This window comes from Aspergillus pseudoviridinutans, assembly GCF_018340605.1.
Source record: "Aspergillus pseudoviridinutans IFM 55266 DNA, scaffold_1, whole genome shotgun sequence".
Classification (NCBI taxonomy): Eukaryota; Fungi; Ascomycota; class Eurotiomycetes; order Eurotiales; family Aspergillaceae; genus Aspergillus; species Aspergillus pseudoviridinutans.
The window spans coordinates 2,471,532-2,497,297 of record NW_025091281.1 but is presented as its reverse complement, the minus strand read 5'-3'; the positions used below and the strand labels follow the sequence as shown (position 1 = coordinate 2,497,297).

At 49.8% G+C, this 25,766-nt stretch overlaps 9 protein-coding genes across 9 annotated transcripts; 5 read left to right on the top strand and 4 right to left on the bottom strand.

Annotated features, from left to right (window-relative positions):
* Positions 1–409: 409 nt before the first annotated feature.
* Asppvi_000904 (cytochrome P450) lies at positions 410–2,020 on the bottom strand (the record flags this gene model as incomplete). Its single annotated transcript, XM_043297208.1, has 2 exons — positions 410–1,756; positions 1,820–2,020. 2 exons carry the CDS (start codon positions 2,018–2,020, stop codon positions 410–412), a joined length of 1,548 nt encoding a protein of 515 aa, XP_043153143.1.
* Positions 2,021–3,702: 1,682 nt separating this feature from the next.
* Positions 3,703–5,961, top strand: Asppvi_000903 (asparagine synthetase B; the record flags this gene model as incomplete). Its single annotated transcript, XM_043297207.1, has 9 exons — positions 3,703–3,728; positions 3,855–3,905; positions 3,965–3,990; positions 4,053–4,079; positions 4,137–4,172; positions 4,228–4,376; positions 4,434–5,692; positions 5,753–5,857; positions 5,919–5,961. 9 exons carry the CDS (start codon positions 3,703–3,705, stop codon positions 5,959–5,961), a joined length of 1,722 nt encoding a protein of 573 aa, XP_043153142.1.
* Positions 5,962–6,759: 798 nt separating this feature from the next.
* Positions 6,760–8,094, top strand: Asppvi_000902 (porin; the record flags this gene model as incomplete). The annotated part of the gene is made up of 6 exons (XM_043297206.1): positions 6,760–6,807; positions 6,909–6,942; positions 7,003–7,091; positions 7,178–7,208; positions 7,380–7,882; positions 7,945–8,094. The coding sequence occupies 6 exons, from the start codon at positions 6,760–6,762 to the stop codon at positions 8,092–8,094; spliced, it is 855 nt and encodes a 284-aa protein (XP_043153141.1).
* Positions 8,095–8,646: 552 nt separating this feature from the next.
* On the bottom strand, positions 8,647–9,629 carry Asppvi_000901 (DnaJ domain protein; the record flags this gene model as incomplete). Its single annotated transcript, XM_043297205.1, has 2 exons — positions 8,647–9,343; positions 9,439–9,629. The coding sequence occupies 2 exons, from the start codon at positions 9,627–9,629 to the stop codon at positions 8,647–8,649; spliced, it is 888 nt and encodes a 295-aa protein (XP_043153140.1).
* A 684-nt stretch (positions 9,630–10,313) lies between these two features.
* Positions 10,314–12,054, top strand: Asppvi_000900 (methionine aminopeptidase 2; the record flags this gene model as incomplete). Its single annotated transcript, XM_043297204.1, has 6 exons — positions 10,314–10,353; positions 10,440–11,233; positions 11,293–11,556; positions 11,627–11,788; positions 11,855–11,941; positions 11,998–12,054. The coding sequence occupies 6 exons, from the start codon at positions 10,314–10,316 to the stop codon at positions 12,052–12,054; spliced, it is 1,404 nt and encodes a 467-aa protein (XP_043153139.1).
* A 406-nt stretch (positions 12,055–12,460) lies between these two features.
* Asppvi_000899 (sphingolipid delta(4)-desaturase family protein) lies at positions 12,461–13,878 on the top strand (the record flags this gene model as incomplete). The annotated part of the gene is made up of 3 exons (XM_043297203.1): positions 12,461–12,667; positions 12,730–13,008; positions 13,096–13,878. 3 exons carry the CDS (start codon positions 12,461–12,463, stop codon positions 13,876–13,878), a joined length of 1,269 nt encoding a protein of 422 aa, XP_043153138.1.
* Positions 13,879–14,640: 762 nt separating this feature from the next.
* Positions 14,641–15,881, bottom strand: Asppvi_000898 (putative integral ER membrane protein Scs2; the record flags this gene model as incomplete). The annotated part of the gene is made up of 7 exons (XM_043297202.1): positions 14,641–15,084; positions 15,151–15,255; positions 15,312–15,427; positions 15,490–15,548; positions 15,615–15,637; positions 15,709–15,779; positions 15,842–15,881. 7 exons carry the CDS (start codon positions 15,879–15,881, stop codon positions 14,641–14,643), a joined length of 858 nt encoding a protein of 285 aa, XP_043153137.1.
* A 1,483-nt stretch (positions 15,882–17,364) lies between these two features.
* Asppvi_000897 (DNA repair protein rad52) lies at positions 17,365–20,853 on the top strand (the record flags this gene model as incomplete). Its single annotated transcript, XM_043297201.1, has 8 exons — positions 17,365–17,449; positions 17,516–17,862; positions 17,918–18,417; positions 18,862–19,162; positions 19,239–19,325; positions 19,389–19,568; positions 19,627–19,804; positions 19,859–20,853. 8 exons carry the CDS (start codon positions 17,365–17,367, stop codon positions 20,851–20,853), a joined length of 2,673 nt encoding a protein of 890 aa, XP_043153136.1.
* An 859-nt stretch (positions 20,854–21,712) lies between these two features.
* Positions 21,713–24,836, bottom strand: Asppvi_000896 (uncharacterized protein; the record flags this gene model as incomplete). The annotated part of the gene is made up of 7 exons (XM_043297200.1): positions 21,713–22,100; positions 22,152–23,846; positions 23,898–23,940; positions 23,998–24,170; positions 24,226–24,496; positions 24,553–24,718; positions 24,795–24,836. The coding sequence occupies 7 exons, from the start codon at positions 24,834–24,836 to the stop codon at positions 21,713–21,715; spliced, it is 2,778 nt and encodes a 925-aa protein (XP_043153135.1).
* Positions 24,837–25,766: the final 930 nt, after the last annotated feature.

The following is a 25,766-nucleotide window of genomic DNA, read 5'->3' as shown; positions in this document are numbered from 1 at the left end:
TCCGCCACGTTTTAGAAGGGTTGGAGGGGGCAGGACTGGCGAGCTATACGGTGGATAAACTAGGTCTGTCCAGACTGGGCATGTCCCTGAAGGCTAGCACGGAGGGTATCTTCCTCGCTCGTCTGTTTGGCGTGCCGCGGCCGAGGCTTGATGGCATTGCTATAGGAGCATCTGTTTTCAGTTCTGTGTATTGTTATGGGGCTCTATGGAACGGCTCGCTCTGATTCATTCAATTAGTTCTATGAATATATATATTCTTAAAAGAGCGCAGGACAAGTACAGGGGACGGTAAGGTCGGATAACGGTTTAATCGTGGTCATCTATTAGGCCCTTGAAGGCTGAATAAGGCATAATACGCCAATTCCGATCGCACCGTATCCTTTGACGTCCTCGATGAAACACAACTGTTTCACTTGGATGTGTCTTTAGAACGCTTCTCCCAACCGATGATGCTTGGCTTCATTGGGCCTGAGAAGAGCGTCGAATAGTCGGTTTCGGGCACTCCTTTCTTTCCATCCACGTTGAAAAGTCGTAGATGGCGCACTACGGTCGCCAGGATCACGCCAATGTTGAGATATGCGAATTTCTCGCCGATACAGCGATGTCGACCAGCACCAAACGGAAGATAGGGACTTGAAGTGCCCTTGGAGACGGCACCATAACCGTAGTCGACGACCTCGTCGTTCTCCTGCTCCTTTGCAGCCTGGTTCTCCCAGCGATGGGGATCCCAGCATCCAGCACTGGGAAAGTATTCGTCGCTGAGGGCTGTCACTCCAGGTGAAGCAAGGAGGACGCGACCGGGAGGAATCACGTAAGGGGTCCCGGGAACGGGCAAGGGGTTTTTCACCTTGCGCATGAGCGAGTGAATAGAGGAATGAAGTCGTAAGGTTTCACGAACAACATGTTGATGGAAGGGAAGTTTGTCAAGATCCTTGTACTGGAGCGGAGGAAGACTGCCGTCTGGCCCAATCGGGCCAAGATTGGCCAGCTGCTCCTGATAAAGCTCTTCAAGGACCTCTGGTTGTGAGGCCAGTCGCAGCATAATCCAGGCGCCGATGGACGAAGATGAATGCTGACCAGCCATCAACAGGGTTATCATCATGTGAGCAATTTCATGATCAGGCACCTGCTGCCCATTTTTGTATGTGCTGTTCATCAGGTTCCAAATCATGTCTGACTTCTGAGAGTCCTTTCCACCGTCAAGACGACGCTGATTGATAATGTCAACATAGATTGACCTCATCCGCGCATGGGCAGTATCCCGCTTCTTGTTATGCGGCAATGGGGCCCAGGGTAGCATGAAATTGATGGGAGTAAAACCCTTGTCCAGATCATGATAGAGGTCAGCGAACTCAGCCGTGAGTTTGGAACGAACCTCCTGGCCTTGGAGGGCTCGAGCAGCAGTAAAAATGGTAATCTCAGCCATTGCAGCAGAGATATCCACCTGGCCGGACGAGCCTTGAAAGTTCGGCGAGTTGCGCAGATAGTCCAAAACCTCCTTCTCAATAAGTGGCACATGAGACTCTAACGCCGACTGAGTCAAGCCGTACTTGATGAACTTCTTCTGCTCCATCAGCTTGGAGTTGGGACAATCGTAGACTACGTCTGATCCGAATACTGGAGTTGTCAAGGGACTATAGACCTCTTCTGCATTGACATCCTTGAGCTTGCCGTTGAGGATAAACTCGTTTCCCTGAACGCCGAGGTAGACGGTGGTTCTTTGGCCCAGTAGTATAAAAGTAAAGATATCGCCATACTGCCAGTTAAGAGAGCAACACTCAGCAATGCGCCCCGGTTAAACGCTAGCCTTGAAACTCACCTTTTCTCTGCAGGCAAAAAAGAAGTTGTAGGGATCAATCCCGTAGCTGATGGCACTGCCCAAGAAAGGGACCCAATGGAAGACCATTGGCGGTTCTGTCCGATTCCAAAGCCGAAAGAATAGTTGATAAACAACATTGAGCAAGATCGCCGTCAGCATCGCAACGGCCAGGTAGGCCGTGAGCAATAGCATCGGCACCATTTTGAGGACAGGAAGGACACACAGGGAGGGCCAGTCCAAGGATTAGAGTGTTACAGCGATGAAGAGAACGAGAAAGCATATGAGGAAAAGACAATTTCATAGAACGGATTCCTTAAGGCCTAGCAAAAGGACGCATGAGGAACTAGGTAATGAATAACATGTTCCATGCTATATTTTTATACCTACCTATATATACAGGTTCATAAGTATGTCTACCTACCGTAGTATGAACTAAGGCGGTATGGTATGCTGGACTTACACCTTAGTAATTAGGCAACTCTCATTCGGCTCAGCTCACATCCGAACCGCGTGATTCTAGACGAGACACCCTGCGATAATGCTGAATTTATTCACCCATGAGATTTCGCTGGACGAGAAACGGTGCAGATTATTCGGAGTGCTTCTCGTCTTCTCCCTTGCTAGGCACCGGCTTCAGGCCGCCGCTGAGCAAGATATGAAAGTCATGTTATCTCTTGCTCGCTGCGCAGTATTGAACACCGCCCTGACGAGTCCACCATTCTATTGAGTATGTGAAGACAGCGTATGAGCATAGATTGGTTAACCGGCCTTGCATTTGACCGATGAAGGCAAAGCCAAAGCTTCTGTCGGACTATCTCAAAGGCTCTCTGGCAGGCTAAAAGGCTCTGCGTCCACCGAATCTAGAAGCTGAGGCACATGCTCGCAACTCCAGAATGGGTTTGTTCAAATCTTGTCCGCAGCGAATAGGACATCTCATGGTGGCCTCATAGGTCATCCAGTTGTACACTGCTTTCGACACTCTGCGCTACTCGTTACTTCTGGTGGAAAGGCGTCTATCCCCGCTATAGGCGCCCCAAAGTCCCTCCCAGCAACCCTGCTAGGTACATTTCCCGCATTTGGGGATGTCCATCCTGTGGCAGTCATAACGAGCAAGATATCAAGCTGTCTTCGTTCCCTTAAGGCAATGTCACAGAGCTGGTCAGAGCACGGGCCCCGCCACGTCTGAGCATGGAAGAAGTGGCTGTCACACAAATCGACATATATTCTCTTTTTCTTAAAGGGAACCGCTTCTGCTGAGGAAACACCAGATGATCAATTGCTGCTTTATACACCCTTTGCGCAGTCCATCCACTTTGGCCGTAAGAGAAAGTCACCTTTCCTGTGGCTGGCAATCCGGTGAGCGGAGTCAAGCAAAGGCTTGTCCTTATCTTCAGAATAGCCCGGAAAATCCTTGGCAAATCAGTCTGACCCATTCTTATCGCGTATTTTCATCATCTGTCCTGTTGGTAGGTGGCCGCAGAAGATGGATGTGGAAACGGTGATGGGATATATATCATGGTGTTTACCTAGAAGAAAGACCAGAGCACGAAGACATTGGCCAATGAACGTCGATGTAAACGACAGCTTGAAAGTTTGCGACTCCACAAGCAGTAGTAAAAAGTCTTCCTCAGCAGTCAGAACTCCCGAACTGTGGTTAGTGTACCGGCAGTGGCAGTTATCTTATCGGCGGTATGAGTCAAAAGATTTGTGGCCGAAATCGCCCCTCGCTCATTGTTCCGCCCCGCCGGTCTGGCTCCAGGTTTAAAATTTCCCTTTCCCTCCCCCACGAACATCTAGCTAGCTTAGTTAATTACTCTTCTCTTCTTCTCGAGCATCTTGCTGTCTAATTTCCTAGAGTGATTTCTCAATTGCTCGTACCCAGCATGTGTGGAATCTTCGCTTGTCACCAGTACGTCTATTTTTACAGCTTCGTCCCTTGTGCATGTGCCCCGCGAATTTTAGTGGGCGGCCGCACATCGGACGGGGCTTTCTCCAGGTCTGATCGAGTCCGCGCTGACCATTGATTGTGTGACAGTCACCCCGATGTGCAGAAATTCAAGCCCACGGCTTTGCGCATGGCCAAAGCGTAAGATTCTCGCATTAATTCATAACTCATCCTACGGATTCGGGACTGACCATTGCCAGTGTGCGCCATCGTGGTCCCGATTGGAGTGAGTCACCTCGCTTTCGGGAGACTCAAACGATGTCCGGCTAACCGCAACAACTATAACAGGTGGAAACTGGTCTTCTGACGGCACTAGTTCGTACATCTGACAATTCACGTCAAAGCTCGCTGAAAATGCTAATTGAACCCTAGTCCTCGCTCACGAGCGTTTGTGTATCGTCGGTGTCGGTTCGTGCTCATGCCAAGCTTCCCGCTTTCGAATTTGCCCGCTAAACTACAACAGACTCCGGAGCGCAACCCCTCGTCAACGATGATGGCACCATTGCCCTGGCCGTCAACGGCGAAATCTACAACCACCGGATCCTGAGAAAGGGATTGAAGAAGCAGTACAACTTCAAGACACATTCGGATTGTGAAGTGATCATTCCTTTGGTATGCCCCGAGACATTTCACACAATTCGCCGGCTTCCAGAGGCTAATCAGCTTCAGTATATGGAACATGGCCTTGACGCTCCTAAGCATCTTGATGGCATGTTTTCTTGGGTTCTTTATGACAAGAAGGAAGACCGGGTGATCGCCGCTCGTGATCCCATCGGTATCACCAGCTTCTATATCGGATGGTCCTCTGAGACCCCTGGAGCAGTCTACTTCGCCTCCGAGCTGAAGTCTTTGCACCCTGTGTGCGACAAGATTGAGGCTTTCCCCCCTGGCCATGTGTACGACTCCAAGACCGGATCGATGACCCGCTACTTCCAGCCCAAGTGGTGGGATCCCACCAACGTCCCCACGGCTCCTGTTGACTACAAGGTCATCCGTGCATCTTTGGAGAAGTCCGTGCGCAAGCGTCTGATGGCGGAGGTGCCTTATGGTGTTTTGCTGTCTGGCGGTCTCGATTCCAGCTTAGTGGCCTCCATCGCCCAGCGGGAGACTCTGCGTATGCAAGAAGCGGCCAAGAACGCTCTTGTAGACCAAACTGGTGCATCTGATTTGGTCGGCATTGACGATACTAACGAGCTGTCGACCGTCACCACTTTCCAGCAATTGCACTCCTTCTCTATCGGTCTTCCTGGTGCCCCCGACACTAAAGCTGCCCTTGAGGTGGCCAGATTCCTGGGCACCAAGCACCATGCCTTCACCTTCACCGTTGAGGAAGGTCTCGACGCTCTCTCTGATGTCATCTACCACCTTGAGACGTACGATGTGACAACTATCCGCGCTTCTACTCCCATGTACCTGCTCAGCCGTAAGATCAAGGCTATGGGCGTCAAGATGGTCCTCAGTGGAGAGGGTAGCGACGAGATTTTCGGTGGTTATTTGTATTTCCATGCCGCCCCCAACAAGGAGGAGTTCCACAAGGAGACCGTCAGACGTGTCAAGAACTTGCACTTGGCGGATTGTCTCAGAGCCAACAAGTCCACCTCTGCCTGGGGACTCGAGGCTCGTGTGCCCTTCCTGGACAAGGAGTTCCTCGAGGCGGCCATGGGTGTCGATCCTCAGGAGAAAATGATCACGAAAGAGCGCATTGAGAAGTACATCTTGCGGAAAGCTTTCGACACCTCGGACGAGCCCGACACCAAGCCTTACCTCCCGGAGAAGATTCTCTGGCGTCAGAAGGAGCAGTTCAGTGACGGTGTCGGCTACAGCTGGATTGACGGCCTGAAGGATCAGGCCGAAAAGCAAATCACGGATGAGATGATGAAGAACCCCAAGCCGGAATGGGGTAACGATATCCCTGACACCAAGGAAGCGTAAGTTTCACCTATTTCAGAAGCCTTGGATTGTAAACATGAGTCTCTAACAGTTTTCAGGTACTGGTACCGCATGATGTTTGACGAGCACTTCCCCCCAACTTGCGCATCCACCGTCGAGCGTTGGACACCGACATGGTCGAAACAGACCGACCCTAGTGGAAGGTAAGAGCTCCTACTCATGTTCGGTCGACGCTTCTCCGATGCTGATACAGTAACTTTCCAGAGCTATCGCAATCCACGCTGCCAAGTATGAGCACGTTGAGTAAATGGTTCTCTCAGTTTTGGTTCAGCAAGTCGGTCAAAATCAAAAAATTTTCTGGGCATAGAGACATGTATAGATTATTAACCGGAAGTACCCCCGGGATTGCAAAAGCAGAGTTTTGCAGAATATGTAAAGCAATTCGTCACTTTCTTTGAGCTTCTGGGGCGTCCTTTCCGTTTCCCCGACCGACAAAGAGTCCAAAACCACTGCGCTTACGGCGTTGCGATATATGTCAACTTACGTCCCTTAATGAAATCTTCTTCAATTGTTGCTTTTCTTTCAAGCCCGGAGTTTGTAAGCGCGACTTGGGAGCCATGGTCCATTGAATGCGTCGAGCAAGGCATGAACAGCAGTTCATATCAAGAAATGCAGGACAAGAAATCGCAACGACATTTAGCTTACATTGGGAGAAAGGATTTCTTTCATGAAGTACTTGCCCTTGAACTGCTCAATATTCTGCGTAATTGCGTCGAGACCAAAACAATCCAAGTAGAGAGTACCTACCCCTGATCTAAGTACAGGTCAGGTACCGAAGGCGGGAATCGAACCGTGCAACCTAAGGCATCAAGACAACGTCACGCGATTTAGCGGCTTTTACCGGCAACCCGAGCAACAACCAATAGGCGCAAGATCCTTTTCCCGTGGCTTCCCCATTGTTTGGCAACTCAACCTTCTGCCGACCTCTTCGTTCTTCCCCATCGCTTTCCACTTCTTCTCCCCTCCATCATCACAAACCTCCTGAGCCAACAGCTACCTTATCTCTCTTACCATTCTAATACCATCCTATACTCTGTCATTCACAATGTCTGCTCCTGCTGCTTTCTCTGACATTGCCAAGGCGGCTAACGATGTATGCCTTCCTTTTGGTTCCTGGTTGTAAAAAAAGAAAAATAGCGCAAACGACAGCTTGTCGGGAAGGATCCTTGCGTGCTAATACACTGCGTTATATAGCTCCTGAACAAGGACTTCTACCACACCAGCGCTGGTAAGTCTCATTACCATCTTTATACACTGTTGCGCGATTAAGCTGACCACCTGCCTTCAGCCAGCCTCGAGGTCAAGTCCAAGGCTCCCAATGGCGTCACCTTCAACGTGAAGGGCAAGTCTGCCCACGAGGGTCCCATTGCTGGCTCCGTAAGTCTCGCATCTTGCGCCCTCCTGAGCTTTACAGAGCTCAATGGGCCGAATTTGCGCTGACCCACAACTCGTTATCCGTATAGCTTGAGGCCAAATACGTCGACCTGCCTACTGGTAAACGCCCCATAATGCGCAAACCACCTGATCCCAGCACCAGAAAATCCGGCGATGCCAGGTCCATGTTCTCCTTTACATGCGGCCAGGTCTCGTCAACATACTTGAGATTTCTATTCATGACCAGGATAGTCGCTCATTCCATGATGCTAATATTCTGTCCCCACCCAGGTCTCACCCTCACCCAGGCTTGGACCACCGCCAATGCCCTCGACACCAAGCTCGAGCTCGACAACAACATTGCCAAGGGTCTCAAGGCTGAGATCCTCACCCAGTACCTGCCATCCAAGCAGTCCAAGGGTGCCAAGCTCAACCTCTACTTCAAGCAGCCCAACCTGCACGCTCGTGCCTTCTTCGACCTCCTCAACGGCCCCTCCGCCAACTTCGACGCTGTCCTTGGCCACGAGGGTTTCCTTGTTGGTGCTGAGGGTGGCTACGACGTCCAGAAGGCTGCCATCACCAAGTACTCTGCTGCCGTCGGCTACAGCGTTCCCCAGTACACCGCTGCCATCACTGCTGGCAACAACCTGACCGTCTTCTCCGCCAGCTACTACCACCGCGTCAACCAGCAGGTTGAGGCTGGTGCCAAGGCCACCTGGGACTCCAAGGCCGGCAACTCTGTTGGCCTCGAGGTTGCCAGCAAGTACAGACTCGACCCCTCTTCCTTCGCCAAGGTATGTGGAAGCTTCTTCTGTTGTGAAACCAAATTCCGCTAATCTGTGTTCCTTTAATGCAGGCTAAGATCAACGACCGTGGTATTGCCGCTTTGGCCTACAACGTCCTGCTCCGCCCTGGCGTCACCCTTGGTCTCGGTGCTTCCTTCGACACCCAGAACCTGAACCAGGCCGCCCACAAGGTCGGTGCCAGCTTCACCTTCGAGGCTTAAATGGTTTCTCAGACCAAACATTTTTCGCACCTCGAGTATCCTCCACACCTAGTTTCCAATGCCCCGAAATCTTTTTTCAGTACGAATTGAAAATACTTTTCAAGAAGCTGCCAACAGCAGTTGTGTGTTGATCTGATAGTAATTTAGAGTTTTCTGAGTTGGCTGTTCTCACGGTCTCCATGTGTCTCCATATGGCTCCGCAGTTACTATGTGAAGTCGCGGTCGGAGAGCGTTGATGTAAGCGCTGGAAAACATTGTTGGAGTGGACGTGGATCTCTGTTGAGGTGGGCTTAGTCTATTTCATGTATCGTATACCACGAAGATCACTGTATATCAGGTCCGAATTTCATTTGTTTGACGTCCAAAGTTTGTGGAGGCCATTCTCTTGCGTAGATCTATGCTATACTGTACACTCAAATATCACGCGCTGTCTCGAGGTCATCATCAAGCCGCCTCGAATGTGTGTATATGATGAAATACTCTCACAGAGTATGCCACACAGTCCCAAAACAAGTGCCACTTCGATATCGCACTATCCGTCGTTGGAAGACCCTAGCCCTCCTTCCGCCGGTTTGAAGTGCCGGATTTGGACGTGGTCGGCCAGCGAAGCCAGCCAGTCATGGCCCCCGCACCTAGTAAAATTCCACATACGATCACGAAGCGCAGCGCAAAATCACCTGCACGGCCGATGTACTGTTCGTTCAAAGCACTCATCTCTCTCGATCGCCGCTGCTGCCGCCGGGCATCCTCCGCTGACTGAGTTCGGTAATGCCCCGGCGCATTGAAGTGGTAAACGGGATTCCGGTAAATGAAAGAGGTCGGGTCCTCATCCCGGGCGCTGCCCGCAGCACCCGCAGAGGACGAGGATGCTGACGCACCTCCTGGAGGCGGCCGTCTGCTACTCCCGTACCCGCCGTGCGCGTAGAACGACGGAGGCGGACCACGGAAAGGCCCGCGCCGCTTGCTCAGGCCGCTGGCCGGTCTGGATCCCGCGTAGGAGGCGCCCTTGGTGTGGAGATTTGCGCTGTAGCTACTGTGGCTACCCATCGGGTGTTGGCCTGGGCTTGCGGTGCTGTGTGTCGAGGAGCCATGTTGGGCGTAGATGCCGTGTTCGCGATCGTAGGCGGAGCGTTTGGCGCTGTTGCTGAGGACGTGGTAGGCGGAGGAGATGCGGGCAAAGCGGGAGGAGGCTTTCGGGTCGCCGGGATTGCGGTCTGGGTGATGATGGAGGGAGAGGGAGTAGAATTTTCTGACGATGCGGGTTACGTTAGCGGTGCCGACAGTAGAAAAGATGGTAGGTGAGGGGGCGAGGGACGGGGCGCTGGACGATGCAAACTATCGTACTTTTTAATCTCTGCTGCTGACGCCGTCACCGGCACATCGAGTATCTCGTATAATGTTGGTTCATGACTGGCTGCATATAGGGCTGACGCCGTTGAAAATGGAGCCGTGCACGCTCGAGTCCGGTGGATTGATGGCGGCCAGGAAGCATTGAGAATGTATGGAGTAAAAGTCCTCACACGAGGAGATGGCATCACTTCTCATTCGTTGAGTTCACATCTAGTTCTATAGAAAGAAGGAGAGTTGATGACAGGAAACTGTCTGGGCTGGAGAGCGGATTGTTCAAGAGCTGACGGGGAATTCCCGCCGTCGTAGGTGCGTCATTGGAGTCGGACATAGCCAGGATGTAGATCTGATAAAGATCCCAGGCCCTCTCCACTCCTATATGGCAAAACTGAAGACCCGCTGGATTTACTAGAATTGGGCGTGTCATCTGATAATAATTATGCGCAATCTTATATTGATTTAGTATCCAGCTTCTAGTTATGTTTCAATCGACTACTGCGTAGACCACATATTCCCTTATCCCGGGAGGTATTGTTATCTAGATCTGCGCAGCATCCTCGCCGTTTATAGACGACTTCCACAATATACGTCTACCCCACAAAATCCCGGAAACTAGACCAAGTCACAATTCAGTGATACCTCACATCAATCAAATTATTAATATTGTAGCATTATTATCATAGCTTCTTTGCCCCCGATATCGTCATAAGGCATTATCGCCCGGTCGTCTATACCGCACTCAGTCTTGGCACAGAACTTTCCCCATCAAAGTATTTCGCCTCTTGTCCCTCGTCCAGAATTCCTTCCCACCAAGCTACACAGTTTTTGTTTTCTGCCGTCGGTCTTTTCCTTACTCTATAAAGGTTGTCATTATGGCGGCTCAGGTTAGCGAGAAGTTGCAGGACCTCAACTGTGAGTATTTCCGCTTCGAATCCGATACATTGTCTACAATTGCGTCAAGTCGGCTTATACTAATGAAACATGATTCTTCGCTACAGTGAACGGCCAGAATGGTGACGCCAAAGCGGATACCTCTACCGTCGGTCAGACAGAAGCTGGTGAAGCGGAAGATGACTCGGACGATGAGAAGGAAGATGGAAATGCTGCTCCGGAGGCCGGTGCAGGCGGAGGTGCGTACATGTTTGACATGACCATCAGTCAGACCTGGGGAATTCTCACTAACAACCCCGGGATTACAGCTGCGAAAAAGAAGAAGCGCAAGTCCAAGAAGAAGAAGAAGGGAGGCGCCAAGGTTCAGAGTTCTCCTCCGCGTGTCCCAGTATCGAATCTTTTCCCCAACAACCAATATCCCGAGGGCGAAATCGTCGAATACAAGAACGAGAATTCTTACCGCACGACCAACGAGGAGAAGCGTTATCTTGATCGCATGAACAACGACTTCCTGCAGGAGTACCGCCAAGCTGCCGAGGTCCACCGTCAGGTCCGCCAGTATGCGCAGAAGACCATCAAGCCCGGCCAGACCTTGACGGAAATTGCCGAGGGTATTGAGGATGCAGTACGTGCTCTGACTGGTCACCAGGGACTAGAGGAAGGTGATAACCTCAAGGGTGGTATGGGCTTCCCGTGCGGTGTGAGCATTAATCATTGTGCGGCTCATTACACCCCCAATGCCGGCAACAAGATGGTGTTGCAACAAGGAGATGTGATGAAGGTCGACTTTGGTGCTCATATCAACGGTCGCATTGTTGACAGTGCCTTTACTATGACTTTTGATCCGGTCTATGACCCTCTGCTGGAAGCCGTCAAGGATGCTACCAACACCGGTATTCGGGTTCGTCGAACCGCAACCTTCAAGCTATCGAGGATTTCTTGCTGACGATTCCACTGCAGGAAGCCGGTATCGATGTGCGAATGAGCGACATCGGTGCAGCCATCCAGGAGGCCATGGAGAGTTACGAAGTCGAGCTCAACGGCACGATGTACCCTGTGAAGTGCATCCGGAACCTGAACGGTCACAATATCGATCAGCACATTATCCATGGCGGCAAGAGTGTGCCGATTGTGAAGGGCAGTGACCAAACCAAGATGGAGGAGGGTGAAACCTTCGCCATCGAGACCTTCGGTAGTACTGGAAAGGGCTACGTGAGAGAAGACGTAAGTGCTTTCAAGAAGACGCCATCGCTTGCGTTCGGAATTTGCTTACCCAACATTTTTTTTTTTGCAGATGGAAACCTCCCACTATGCCCTGATCCCTGATGCCCCTTCAGTTCCTCTGAGACTCTCGTCCGCGAAGAACTTGCTCAATGTTATCAACAAGAATTTCGGCACGCTGCCCTTCTGCCGTCGGTATCTTGACCGACTAGGCCAAGAGAAATATCTCCTTGGAGTACGTCAATACTCTGCCACTTCCGGTGCAATCTCCCGTCTCTACCGTACTGACATACCTCTCCAGTTAAATAACCTTGTTTCGTCGGGTATCGTTCAGGATTATCCTCCTCTCTGCGATATCAAGGGCTCATACACCGCCCAGTTCGAACATGTATGGACAAGACTTACACCGTGATGCTGGGGAACAGAAGCTAACCTTAACTACAGACCATCCTCCTCAGACCAACCGTAAAGGAAGTCATAAGTAGAGGAGACGATTACTAAAAGAATGTCCATAGTGTTCTGGGATACTTGATGTGGATATTATGATGAGCCTAAGAGCTCAATGCTTCGAAAAAAGCAGAATGATACGACTTAGGCTTGAAATTCAGCATATATAGAATCAAAGAATGAATCAACCACCTATTCATCCACGTATCCAGGGCCATTGCTGCCCTGTCCTACAGGTTATAAAATTAGAGACTTGCCCGTCAATCATATCATGTGCCGCTGTAGCCCCACGTGGAAACTATCCGCTCCGAGTCGAATGGTCTCCAATTATTATTGTTGTCTGATCGTCAAGGCTCAACGTCCATTGACCCATATATTCTTCATTTTCAAGTTCACTCTTTCTTGCCTGTTGCATCGATGGACTAAGTCGTTACAAGTCTTGCAATTCCCCTATACCACCATGCCCTCTGTCGTTGCAACTGCCTCTGCGCCTCACCTCCGCGTGTCCGCCGCAAAGAGCCAGGGCGATAAGTCCTCATCGGATACTCAACCGTCGGCGAGAATTCCACCTCCGGACCAGTCGGCGGTCGAAGATCAATTCTTCTGGACCTATACTGAGGAGCCTCATCGGTCGAGACGGCAGGCGATCATCAAGGCCCATCCAGAGGTAGGTGTACTCTGTGCTAAACATCACGACCAGCTTGCTTAACTGTCTGTCAAAATTTCTAGGTGACCAAGCTCTGCGGGCCTGAGCCTCTCACTAAATATGTCGTTCTGGGTGTTGTTACCCTTCAGATTTGCTGCGCATATCTCCTTCGCGATACATCATTCTTTTCATGGCGATTCTGGGCAACGGCGTATATAATTGGGGCAACTGCAAACCAGAATCTATTCCTTGCGATCCATGAGATCTCGCATAATTTGGCCTTTCGTTCAGCAATGGCTAATCGGTTGTTGGCAATCTTCGCCAATCTTCCAATTGGACTGCCATACAGTGCCGCTTTCCGGGTATGTGGCTTTTGAAACACTGATACACGGAGCAATGGTGTAAAAGAAACGCCCACCTGCTGACTTTTTGTCTATCCTTCCCTACAGCCGTACCACCTCACACATCACAAATCTCTCGGCGTCGCAGGTCTCGACACCGACCTGCCCACCGCCGTTGAAGCTTTCTTCCTAGACTCTCTCCTGGGCAAGGCATTCTTCTGCACCTTCCAGATATTCTTCTACGCCGTCCGCCCCATGTTCATCTACAGTCCTCCATTCACCTATATCCACCTACTTAACCTCATCACTCAGCTCTCCTTCGACTATGCCCTCAGCAAGTTCTGCGGCGGCTCCCTCCAGCCAATACTCTACCTACTCCTCAGCTCCTTCCTCGCCGGCTCTCTGCACCCCTGTGCCGGCCACTTTATTGCAGAGCACTACTTCTTCTCCCGGGTGGAGAGCGGCGGCACAGAAAGCATCGAAGAGCAGAAGAAAATGCACAGCAAGCAAAAGCAGCAACCGCACCCTCTAGACTCCCTTCCGCCACCAGAGACATACTCCTACTATGGGCCCCTCAACATCCTGACCTACAATGTCGGCTTGCATAACGAGCACCACGATTTCCCGGCCATCCCGTGGACGAAACTTCATGAGCTTCACCGCATCGCGCGAGAGTTCTACGAGCCGCTCCCCTGCCACCGCAGCTGGATCTGGGTCATCTGGACTTTCATCCTGGATAAGAATGTGGGTATGTGGTGCCGTGTCAAGAGAGCGCAGGGTGGTCGTCTCGTTGGTGGAGGCGGCAATGGGCGAGCGGGGGAGGGGATATCCGCTGCTGCGGCCGGAACGGACGAAGGAGATGGTTGGAAAGAAAGTGAAATTCAGAATTGATTTCTGAAGCACCTGTCTGTCCAAGTGTAACCTCTAAAAGAACTCGTTTTCAAGTTACGAGGACATGAAAGGGTGGACTGGAGCCACATGATTTGCCAACAACTTCGGACCAAAAGTGTACATCTATTTAGGGCCCAGTTATTCCAACATTCAGAACGACTACTGTCTTACATAGATTGCGAGGAATAATAATAGACACTGAGTGCTTAACAAGCAAAGTATCTGGAATATAGATGTTCTTGAAGAAACATTCATTGGCATTTCAGTAGCGTCATCATAATGTACCCGATACAGCCTAGTTATGAACGTGTCGAGAATCGTCTAAGAAAATACAATGGCTTGCAAACAGTTAGCAACTGGGTGCCAGGAACAGGAAGACCGAGAGGAAGAATGAAAGATAGTCAAGCGGCAAAGCCAGACGAGGTTTAAAGGAAATTCGTACGACACAAGCGAAAGTTGCGCGTGGTATTTGATAGACAAATCCCCATGCTCTTCCGCAAGGTACGGACAGAAATCGCTGCCATTTGCTGGATTCGTATCACAAGGGTAACTAGGAAATCATACTTTCAAAAGGAATGGGAAGACAAGAAACGGGAAAAAGCAAGCTGTAAAGGATGAAAGGCATACGAGTGCAAGCTGACACCTTGGAAGAAAATTAGAGAGACAGGGCTCTTCACAACAGAATACAGTGGGTCTGTAAGTAATAGAAACATAGAAAAGAAAAGTCCGGACAGAAAGGGGCTCGAAAAGGCGAAAATTGGTCTAGAAAAAGAAGTACGCGATCAAGAAACTTAGCAAGCAAAGCCCGGCCACGATTTGCAATGGCACACCTGCGTCGACGGGTTGAACCTGCTGTTGTTGCATCGTAGGCGCTGTTTTCTCGTTCTCACCCCCAATCTTCCTCTGTCTCAATCCCTGGTCCGCAAGTCTCTCTTTGAGTTTTTGAATCTGAGCATTAGCCTCCGAAAGTTGAGTCTTCAGCTCATCGGCTGAAGCTGGGATACCCGATGTGTTTGATTTGGCAGACGTGACTGAAGCCTCATTCGATTGTTGGGCGAACGCATCCCGCTTGGGCTTCTCGCTGAAATCTGGCGGTGGGATAGGTGACGTGTCATTGGAAATTTTGGTGGAAGCCGCCCCAACTGCAGGAGTTTGATAGTTCGCGCCGGGTGACGTATAGGAAGGGGGTTCTTCTTCGGGTGCACTCTGGGATAGGTAGTCAGTCACGAGCGATCTAGGACTTCATAACTGATATGCGACAAGGGGGCGCACAATTCCATTTGTCTCCTTCCCCTGCTCAACGTTTGAGGACTCTGCAGGCAGCCAGTTCACACGGATCTTGCGCTCCTGGATGGAGGATTTTGAAGCTTTCTCGAACTAGATAGCTATCAGAGAAAGTATAACAGGCAACTTGCAGCAAGGGACAGACGAACAATTGAAGAAACATTGGAAAACTCCATGTCACCAGTCACGGCGACGGTCTGAACCAGGAACTTGTCTTTGCATTTGGCATCAGGCGCAGGCTCTTCCTTCATCGCCTGAAGTAGCACTGCTCGACTGATCAGCACTCCCGTCCAAGGGCTAAGCACTAACTTCAAGGTATGAACCAACCATGGACATCCACATTCTTGCCAGGTTCTATCCGTCCTGAATTAGGGCGAACGCAGTAGCTGGTTGACTGTCAGTCAATACTCGAGGCCGACGTGCAAAGCTAGTATTCTGGAGGAGGTACGAACTGTTTCGGAGCGGTTGTTTTGACCTAACGCACACAGGTTTGTTAGTGTGCGATCATGGTAGGCTACTCTACCTGAGGGCGCATTTGCTAAATACCTTGAAGACCACGGGCTCTGAATTATTATTGCTCAAGTGTAGAATCTCGCAGACTTCGCGATCGAAAGGGCCTGATGTCTCAGTCAGCGTATATGTTCCAGTCTCCCACAAATCCTGGGTTGGAAAGACCCACGTTTGAACCCCAACTCAGGCGGTTCCAGAAGAATGGACATCGCTGTAACGAATAAAGGCGAATAAATGTGTGAATGAGGCAGATGAGATATGGGAGAGACACCCAAATCAGAAAAAAGGAAATGGATGAGTTAAGTTAGTCGGTAATGTGGAGGTAGGATAAGGTAGGGGAGATCGTGAAGCGGTTGTTTCGGCCAAGGGAGTAGTTAAGGTGATCACGGAGTAAGGTACGTAGCTGATTGCAATAATAATGGATCGTTTCCATATCGCAAGTCCCGCTTTGGTCTCATTGGTGTCTGTMTGCTGATTAATCAGCGACGTTTGGCTCAAGTCAGGTGATGTCATCACAGGTGCTTATACGATCGACGCCATACTTTCAACAGTTGAGATATGACCTGGGCAAATCTAAAGTGTCGGCCTCTACACGAACTAAGCCTTCGAACTGACAGTGTCTTTCGCGCTTGGGCTCACTGAATGAATACTTACGTCGATACTCTAGATCTATATGTTCTGGTTCTGTTGACAGCCTCGGGGATCCACAGGCTGAGATCCTCGAAACATTCCGATCATGAACCAAAGAAGCCGATTTGTTTATCAGGAATGAGGAAATGGCACATGTATGGTTGTGGCATCTTTCTACCGGCGGAATAATCCCTCTCTGAGCAGAGAGAAAATCTTGACTGCTTGTGCTCTTATAACCTCGGGCGTTTTGATATGACCTAGTAACTCAGACTTTCACTGCATCAGTCTTAATCTTTAAACAAGAGACCAGCTTTATCGAGAATAACCAGATATCTTCAAAGTTATCACCCAATGGGCCGGAGTACTCTACTAGAAATCCGATGGAATGATCGGCGAAGTGAAAAAGAACCTTTTGATGAAAGAGCAACTTTCAGGAACGCGGCCCACAGCTGGCTATCCCTGTCAACTGTTGTCTACTCAGTACTCAGCTCTGCTTACATTCTTCTTCTTGCCCAACTTTGTTCTTTATCACTATATACTACTTTGTATTCCGTAGGGGACACTCTTCTAGCATTTGTAAGACTGAGCTATATTATATGCGCTCTCGGTGAAAACAACACAACCTTCATTTCTTTCATTATCTCAACCCTCCAAATCTTAGTTCTTTGCCATCACGGTTATGCTGCTAGAACAGTACTAAGATGTAAGATTTCCGGAGCTCTGATGGTTGGTTGGTACCTAGAACTCCGCCATTAATTAGTAAAAGTGGACCATCCCGCATCTTTCACTCCGCCGCCTAGGCTCAAAGGCTATACGTCACTTGTAAGCTGGCATCTATCTTAACTACTGCTGTTACAATCTCCTTCTCAAGCTTGTCCATTCCTACTCCAGCCCCTGAGCAGCTGCAGAGGCCAACGTACTTAACCCTTGACATTCTCTTCTAGCATATCAGGGAAGCTTTAGGGTCTATACGGCTCGGCCTCTACTTCCGCTTCAAAACTCTCGAAAGTTCCCCCACGTCAGGGCATCGCCTTCCTCAGCATCATCACCTGGGCTTAAAAGATGGCTACTTCAGACTTGGATCAGCTCATTGAAATGGGTTTCGATAAAGAGAGAGCGCAACTGGCGGTGGCAAGAAGCGGTGGACGTAAGGGCACCCCTCACCGTTCACCTCGCATTGAGTACTGATTCTTTTCTTTTGACCTAATTTCAGTCCAAGGAGCTTTAGAGTGGCTTGAGGAAAATCAAGACAAGTCGTTAGAGGAAATAAAGGCTGCTGGGTCGAAAGAAGGGGAGTCTGATGATGGTCCCGCGTTGCAACCCGGCGAAGAACCCCGCAGTCTGGCTTGTAACGAATGTGGGAAAAAGTTCCGCAGCCAGGCACAGGCAGAATTTCATGCATCTAAGTCAGGACATGTGGACTTCTCAGAGTCAACGGAAGAGATCGCCCCCTTAACAGAGGAAGAGAAGAAGGCCAGATTGGAGGAGATCCGGCAGAAATTGGCTGCAAAGCGAGCGTTACAGGCTGAGCAGGATAAAGTGGATCAGAAAAGGAATGAGGTAAGGGCATTCTCGTGGCTCACTTCAACGTCACCTACTGATATTTTCGGTGCAGGAAATTCGACGGAAGAGCACCAAAGAATCGCAAGACATTAAGGAAGAACTGCAGAGGAAAGAGATGATGAAGGAAGCCGCCAAGAAGAAGCAAGAGAAACTGGACGAGCTTGAAGCCAAGCGTCGCATTAAAGCCAGGATCGAAGCGGATAAAGAAGAGCGGAGACTGAGAGCTGAGCGGGAGAAAGCCGAGCGTGCCGGCATGGCACCTCCTGCACAACCAGCTGCTCAAGCGCCTACAACCTCCGGACCTGTTGCCTCCAAGCCCGCATCTGCTTACACTGAGACTCGGCTGAGATTCCAGACGCCCAAGGGGAACGTCATGAAAACAATGCCCGTCACTACTACCTTGTTCGAAGTTGCCGCAGCCTTGCAACAAGAGGACGGCATTGAAGTGCAAAGCTTCGTGCAAAACTTTCCTAGAAAAGTGTTCAATGCCGAGTTCTTTGGCGAGTCTCTAAAAGACCTTGGACTTGTTCCCAGCGCCAGTCTCGTAGTCCAGTGATTTCTGGTATTGGACTCGGTGAGGCTGGCCGCCTGAGGCAGGCTGCAACAACTTTGCGGGCTGATTACAATATTTAACGCAGACAATTACTATCCAACCAGGTCTACTGCGTAAAATTTGAAGTAATAGCTTTTCAGAAACGCAACTACCAATCAATGAATGGAGTGCTGGTCCTGTAATTGTATTCATGTATATGATCACGTGATGTCGCGACATGTCCGTGTTGCCTAACGCGTCTTATTGCCTCGTGCTTCTCATCGAATACTCATCAGCCTCACTGCCTCATCATCCTGCTCGACAAAGCACAAATACGTGCAGGCTTCAATGACCTGATATTTTGCAGCTTGTTTATATCACCGAATTATGCCCGCGTAAGCTAATATGCGATCCTCTATCGTATTGTTATGCCCTTGACCAAAGCTAATCGCGACTCACACCAGTGTTGGCGACCAACACCGCAGTGGTCCAGTATGCGTCATGATGCCAAATTCGACAGGAAACATGTCCGGCAACCCATTTGAAGAGCTGCCTCGGCGGATCAGTGAGTATACGGCGCAGGAAATTGCTACGCTCCAAGCACGCTTAGATAAGAAATTGGGCCCCGAATACATCTCCTCGAGGCCTGGCGCCGCGGGACAGAAGGTGCACTATCTATCCGCGGATAAATGCATCAATCTTGCCAATGAGGTGTTCGGCTTCAACGGCTGGTCGAGTTCAATACAGAATATTCAGATTGATTTTGTATGTTCGATAAAAATGGATGAGAATACGTGCGGGTGGCGATAGGGAGAAATGGCTAATGGGTACTCCGTGACAGGTTGAGGAAAGTCAAAATACTGGGAAGATCAGCTTGGGCCTATCGGTCATTGTGAGGGTGACACTGAAGGATGGTACTTACCATGAAGTATGTGTTCACGGTTGCGTATTCCACACAGCGGTTCTTGCTAACGGGTCTGGATCAACTCAGGACATCGGTTATGGTCATATTGAGAATTGCAAAGGAAAGGCTGCTGCTTTTGAAAAGGCCAAGAAAGAAGGAACTACTGATGCACTTAAACGTGCATTGAGGAATTTTGGCAACGTTCTGGGTAATTGCATCTACGACAAAGATTATGTTTCGAAAGTTACCAAAGTGAAAGCCACTCCTGTACGTTGCTAACCTCGGCATGATACTCGAACAATGTCTTGTTCTGACGAAGCTATAGGCGAGATGGGATGTTGACGAACTTCACCGGCATCCTGACTACGCGCCGATAAAGAAGGAGCCTGTTCGACCAAAGCCGGTCCCAGAGGATGACGACCTTCCTCCTCGGCTACCAAATGCTGGGAAAAGCACCAGTACGAATGATACCGCTGCGTTTGATGGTGATGGGGAGTTTGGGAGTAAGCAAAAGAGCCGGACATCTATTTCTGTTCACTCGTGGCTAATGAATTTAGGTGATCTTTTTGACGAGGCCGATTTTGGAGTGACGGCTTCTGGAAACCCGGATGAGATAGTGCTGGAACCAGAAACCCAGACAAAACCGCAACCACCGACTCCTGTGAAGGCAGGCCCTCAGGGGAACTTTCAAGGCCCAAACCCAGCGGTCGTGACGCCATCTAGGCCAGAAAGGCCGCCGTTCAACCAAACATTCAACAACAGACAACCTTCCGTTCCGCCCACTCTCAATCAAAGACACAATCCTGCGCCGCAAAACCAACATGTCGGACAAAGGCAATCTGTCCCGCAAGGACAACAGCAGAATTTTCAAAACGGCAGAATGGCACCCCCAGATCAACCAAGGACTAGCCAAGATTCAAGCTTGCCAAGTGCTGCAGGGCAAATGCCTATCAAACGAGAATATGACGCTAAAGCTCAGGACACAGCTCCCCCGGCCAGTTCACCCTCTGTTCCTCCTGCCTCATTCTTTTCAGCTCGAGCAGTAGATTTGTTGCGGGAAAACCCACATACTGCTGTGAATGCTCCCCAATTTGATCCCCACGCCGAAAGTCCCTCGATCCGCAAGACAGCAGGTGTCGATCACAGCAAGAGTGTCCCCATATCGAAGCCAATGCTTGCGGGAGCCTCACCAGCTTCAAGCAGCACGCGCGACTTTATCAATCCTTCAACAGACATGCATCGAAAAATTGGCGCTCCTGGTGGTATTGGCAGTCCAATGATGAATAGGGGTCAGACAACTTCATCATACCGCCCACTGACTCGGCAAAATCTCGATCCAAAACTTGCTGCAAGCAACGCAGCTGCAAACAGAGCCGGATTTGGACCACCTAATGTTAATGGGAAACGGCCGCCTTTAAGTGACGTGACGAATGCATCTGTCTCTGGCAGCAGCGGGCCTGCTCCAGCAAGCAATGCCAATGATCCCAAAAGACCCAAGATTGATGGGAATGTGACGCCGTCCTTACCGCCGCAGCAGCAACAGCAGCAATAGAGTATACTTGGTCTCTCACGCTCATTGTGTTCACTCACCTCCTTGTTGTCATTTTTAGAGCATTTGTTGAGTAGCCGGCGTTCAGGCGACAACGGCACAGTTACTGGGACAGTAGATGGAAGCCACTGGGTCGTGATTAGCATTTGGTCATTGCTTGATGTTTACAGACTCTAGATCTGCATCTTCGTCTTTATCTTTGGGCACTTGCTGTTCGTTTGACCTACCTTCAAGGCTGGATGATTTAGAAAGAGCTTTAAACTGTGCATGATCCCGAACAAGGAAAGGACTGACGGATGCGACCTGTATCGTTTGCCCCTGTCAAGGATCATTTGAGCATTAATTTTATATAGCTGTTAAGCCTAAGATGGCAACAACTAGCGCCTCTTACCGTATGTTCCACTTTCTCAATCACAGGGTCGACGGTCTAATAGATTCGACCAAGCAGTGCAAGCCTTAGTCACCATCTTTGCAGACGAACTAGATCCCATTATTGGTCCCAATACATATAGTAGCTGTGTACGCAATGTAGCACCATCATATAGTCAAAATGCTTATGTTCTGATGGCAGATATTTGGGTTGAGTGCGCTTGTGGCCACTCATCTTGCCTACATACGATGGGGCATAAGGAAGGTGCTCTCGGAACGACCAGAGGTAGAGGTGCTGAAAAGGGCAATGACAATCACAAATACATATCAGCGTTGCATGCTAACTAGAGAAAGAACAGTGAGGGCTAGCTAATCGTACAGATTTCACATTTGGAAGGTTCGTGACACATAATCAAGAGAAAAGGAAAAAAGGTAATATCAGTCAGAGAAGACAATCGGATTCAGACGACGCAATTCATGCTGTATGCGATCATCAACGTAGTGGTTTTTGAGTCTCAGAGCTTGCCCATCTCGAGCCTTGAAGGCCACTGGACTTGCGATTCTCAGGTGCTGCAACAGTAGGCTTTTGCACCACGGGGGTTGCATAGATCGACCCTCCGAGGCCGCCCAATGCTGCGGCGATTGGATTTTTCATGGTCATGGGATTCTCTTGCACCTTCGGGGCATGCATAGACCGTTGCAATGCATTCACCTGCGAATGGGCACTCACCTTCGAATTCGCTCTATATATTGCTTTGACTGCCTTGGGCACAGGAGTAGGAGTAGATTGGCCAGAGTCTGAATTTGACCTCACAGCGTTAGACCCAGTCCCTGGCGCGGTGGTTGCCAACCCCAAAGGCCTCGGAGAAGGTTCACCGGTACTGCACGATACATTAGTGATGTTGATGAATTACGAGTCCGATGTTTCATACGTGTTTATGCTTTCGGAGACGGAAGGTCCTGCTCTAGGCACAGTAAGGGCCAGTGGCTTGGTTGGAGTCAAGATTTTCGAACGAGAATCATTCGGCTCTACACAAATGAGGGTCAGCAATGGTAGGTAGAGATCATACATGTAGTAATACGTGCCCTTCAACGTGTTCTTATCTGGCGATAATGCTTCGCTCCCATTTGTCTTACCATGGAGTCTTGCCCTACCGGGTAATAAATGATCACCAAAGATATGATTCTCACTGGCCTGACGTCCGCGCGGTGAGGGCTGAGATGCAAATCGTGACGAAAAAGGAACACTCGAATCAATAAGCATATGATCTTGACTATTCTGGCGAGAATGCTGCGACTGTCCAGTTCGTGACTCGGACGTTGATGAGCTTGGAGGGCTAGGCTTAGTATCACGCCATCCGCTGAAACTGGGATTCCTGGCAGCACCCGTTGGGACAAATTCCTTCGCTTGCACATTGAATTTAGACGGACTAGATGTCTCCACGGAACGTAGACTAAGTCTACTATTGCTTTGCTCAAAAGGAGCTTCCACGGGAGGAGAGCTGACCGAGGGTGTGGGGGAGTATATCTTGGAATGTTCTCCTTCCATGGCTGTTTCAGCTTCTGTTCCCTGAGGTGTGTGAGATGAGAGAATTTCCTGTCGCTTTTCGGCAGTCCGTGAGGCAGTTTCCTTCACTGTTCGTTGGTGCAAGGAGAGTATGTCTTTGAGCTCTTGTTCGTACTTCCTGAGAGCTTGCAAGTCCATGTCTCGGAGCGGCTCAGGCACATGGTGGCGCAATGTTTCCTCCACAAATTTGCAAAGGCGTGCGAGCTTTTCTCGGAGGGCAGCCAGATCGGATGGTGCATCGTCAGATGTAGAGATCGTCGTACCACCAGTGCTCTCTCCAATCCTCAGGCTGGGAGAGTCCTTCGAACCGACTGGCTCAGGCTTTCTGAAAGAGTATATCTGGGTTTCTGTTCTCGAAAGAACACTTTGTGCAACATTTTCTTGGAAATTGATGCCTTCCAAATCTTGCAGGGCTGGGCTCATCGACAATTTGTTTTCCACGCCCCGAAGACTCTTCCTTGGAGGAGTGGAGTTGAAGTCAAGGAGAATTCCAGTCCTCCCCTCGACTTGGGTATTAGCACAGTAGAGATCTTTGCTCTGGACGATTGGAGGTGAGCTGGACGGCGGCGTTGAGACATCAACCAGCTCAACGTCTTGGTTTTGCTTCCCAACTTGAGCTTTGTCGTCTGATTGTTCGGGGGTGGTTTTGACTTGCTGCGGTTTCTCTTGCGGTGGGGATCGTAGTCTTCTGGGTTCAAATCGCTGGTCTCTTTCACTCGCTGTATGATCTGCCTGGGCTATGCTTTCCCGTGATGGTTGACTGTTATTAGAGGACACGGGCGTAGCGATTGCAACTGAGTCTCCGTCTGAACGGAAAGAAACGATGGAGTCCTCATATGCTCGGCTCACATTGATGTCCTCAGGTTGGCTGATAGCTTGAGAACCTTCGTAATTAACGCCCCCTGGTCCACGCTGGCAAACGGTGACTTGAGTTTGCTCAGAACCTGTAGTAAGAACAGCTTTTGGGACATTCGAAGCCCTCGCATTGACCAGACGATCGCGTGCAATAGAAAGAAAGTCCTCAGGAGGGCTGAGGACTCTTGACCAATCGGTATTGCCACTGTCGCACAATGTCAGATTGTGTCCAAGGCTCGATGGACATTGAACTTACACAGGACGTCTTGTTTTGAGAAGGAGGAGGTCTTTTTTCACGCCTTCTCGGAAGAGTCAACCGGTTGTTTCCTTTCAAGCTCGCAGAGGCTTGTACTTACCACCTTTAACAACTGCTTGCGACTTTGAGCCAGATACACCCCTAGTCTTCTTCGGCGGTTCATTATTAATATCAAGAGCAGGATCCTGCAGGTGCTTCCTGGCGTGAGGGGACTGGACCACATGGTTGCCCAGCTTTGCGACGGCGCCTTGGTGTGTGACTCTTGTCTGAGCGCTGATCTATGGGTTAGGCCAAATTCATGGGCTTGCTAATGGGATCGATCACTTACTTCGGCGAGGTCTGCTTTGTTTCACGACCTCTTGTACCGATGACACCACCGCCGCGGCCAATTGTTTTGGAGCCTCTCGTTGATGCATAGCGGCCGCTCGGAGCACGTTCCGCAACCTGAAGGAAATTATCATTCTTCTTGGTGGATTTTGAGTAAGACTGGCCACCGCTCCCTTCTATCACGGCGCGCAGTCCAAGACGGTGGCTCTGGCCGTTTAAAAGATGGTCTAAAGGCTCTTGATCGGCTGGGTCACCTAAATCCTTGTGTGCATCTTTCACAAATCTTAGCCAATAATCTGGATAACCTTTAATATAGTGAAAGACTCACTTGCCCAAGCGTTGAGGCGTGCTTGATTCGCTTGGGCCAGACGCGCAGCGTCTGATCCAGCAACATTTATCATTCGCGTGGCTTCGATATCCTCCAGGCGAATATTCCTGAACTTCTTGGTGTCAACAGTCGAGATATACTCTCTTCTAAGCGTCCCAAGGTCCTCCTATATACAGTTCAGTGTTAGTCAGACTGTTCTACAAGCATCTTATGACGGGATCAATAACGCGTAATTATCTTACCATTTGAAGCTTCTTCAGACGCTCGATTGCCTCTTCGGCCATGATGACTTGCTTAAATCGGCAAGATATGAACGTACGAGGATGGAAATGGGTAAGCAAAAGTGCAATGGACGTATGTTTCCAGGACCAGACACGATGAAGGGAATGAGTGAATGGAGCAAGGCACAACGGGGGAGCCAACAGAGGGCCCACCACTCTCTGTTGATACGAATCGAAATGGGTTGGAGTACCGTCTTTCAAGATGCAAGCAGCACAAGCTCTTCCAGTTCTCAGTGCAGAGTCAGAAGATACCTGAAGGCCAACACAAAAACTCTTCCAAAGTCTGGTGGGAGTCTGTAGGAAAGGTGACTATCCCCTTCAAGATTGCTGCAGTTTGGGAGTAAACTGAGGTAAGGGAACAATGAACGGCTTCAAAGACCAGAGAATTATGCAGGGAAAACAAAGAGGGGAGGTGAGCGTGAAAGAAAAGAGAAGAAGAAAAATAACAAAGAAGAAATTGTGTTGAGGATGTTCAGTGTGTTGCTACGGCGTCAAGTGCAAACGCAACTAATCGACTAAAACGGAAGGACTTTATTGATGGTATGTAGACCGCTGTGTCTCTCTGATCATAAGTCTAAGTTCAGAAGCAGCTGATCAAAGATTAGTGTCATACTCAGAGCGTCCCAGATCACATCAGCTGCCAATAGAGCCTTCAGAGGTGACGTGTGAAAGAATCAGCTTCACTGTATCTGAAAGGAAGAATACCCGAAACTGGAGATTCTTCAAAACTACAACGAGGCCCTTCCTGTCATGTCAGTATTCTCTCATTAGTAAGAGTTCGGTTTATTTGGAAGTAATTCGGTATATGTACAACGGTCCCAAGACCGAGAGAGATGTCTATGGGCTGATCAAAGGTGCAATCGTATATTTTGACAGGCATTATTACTTGCTAAGCACTGCAAGTCCTCGTGCCACCCTCGTCTACGCAGCGGA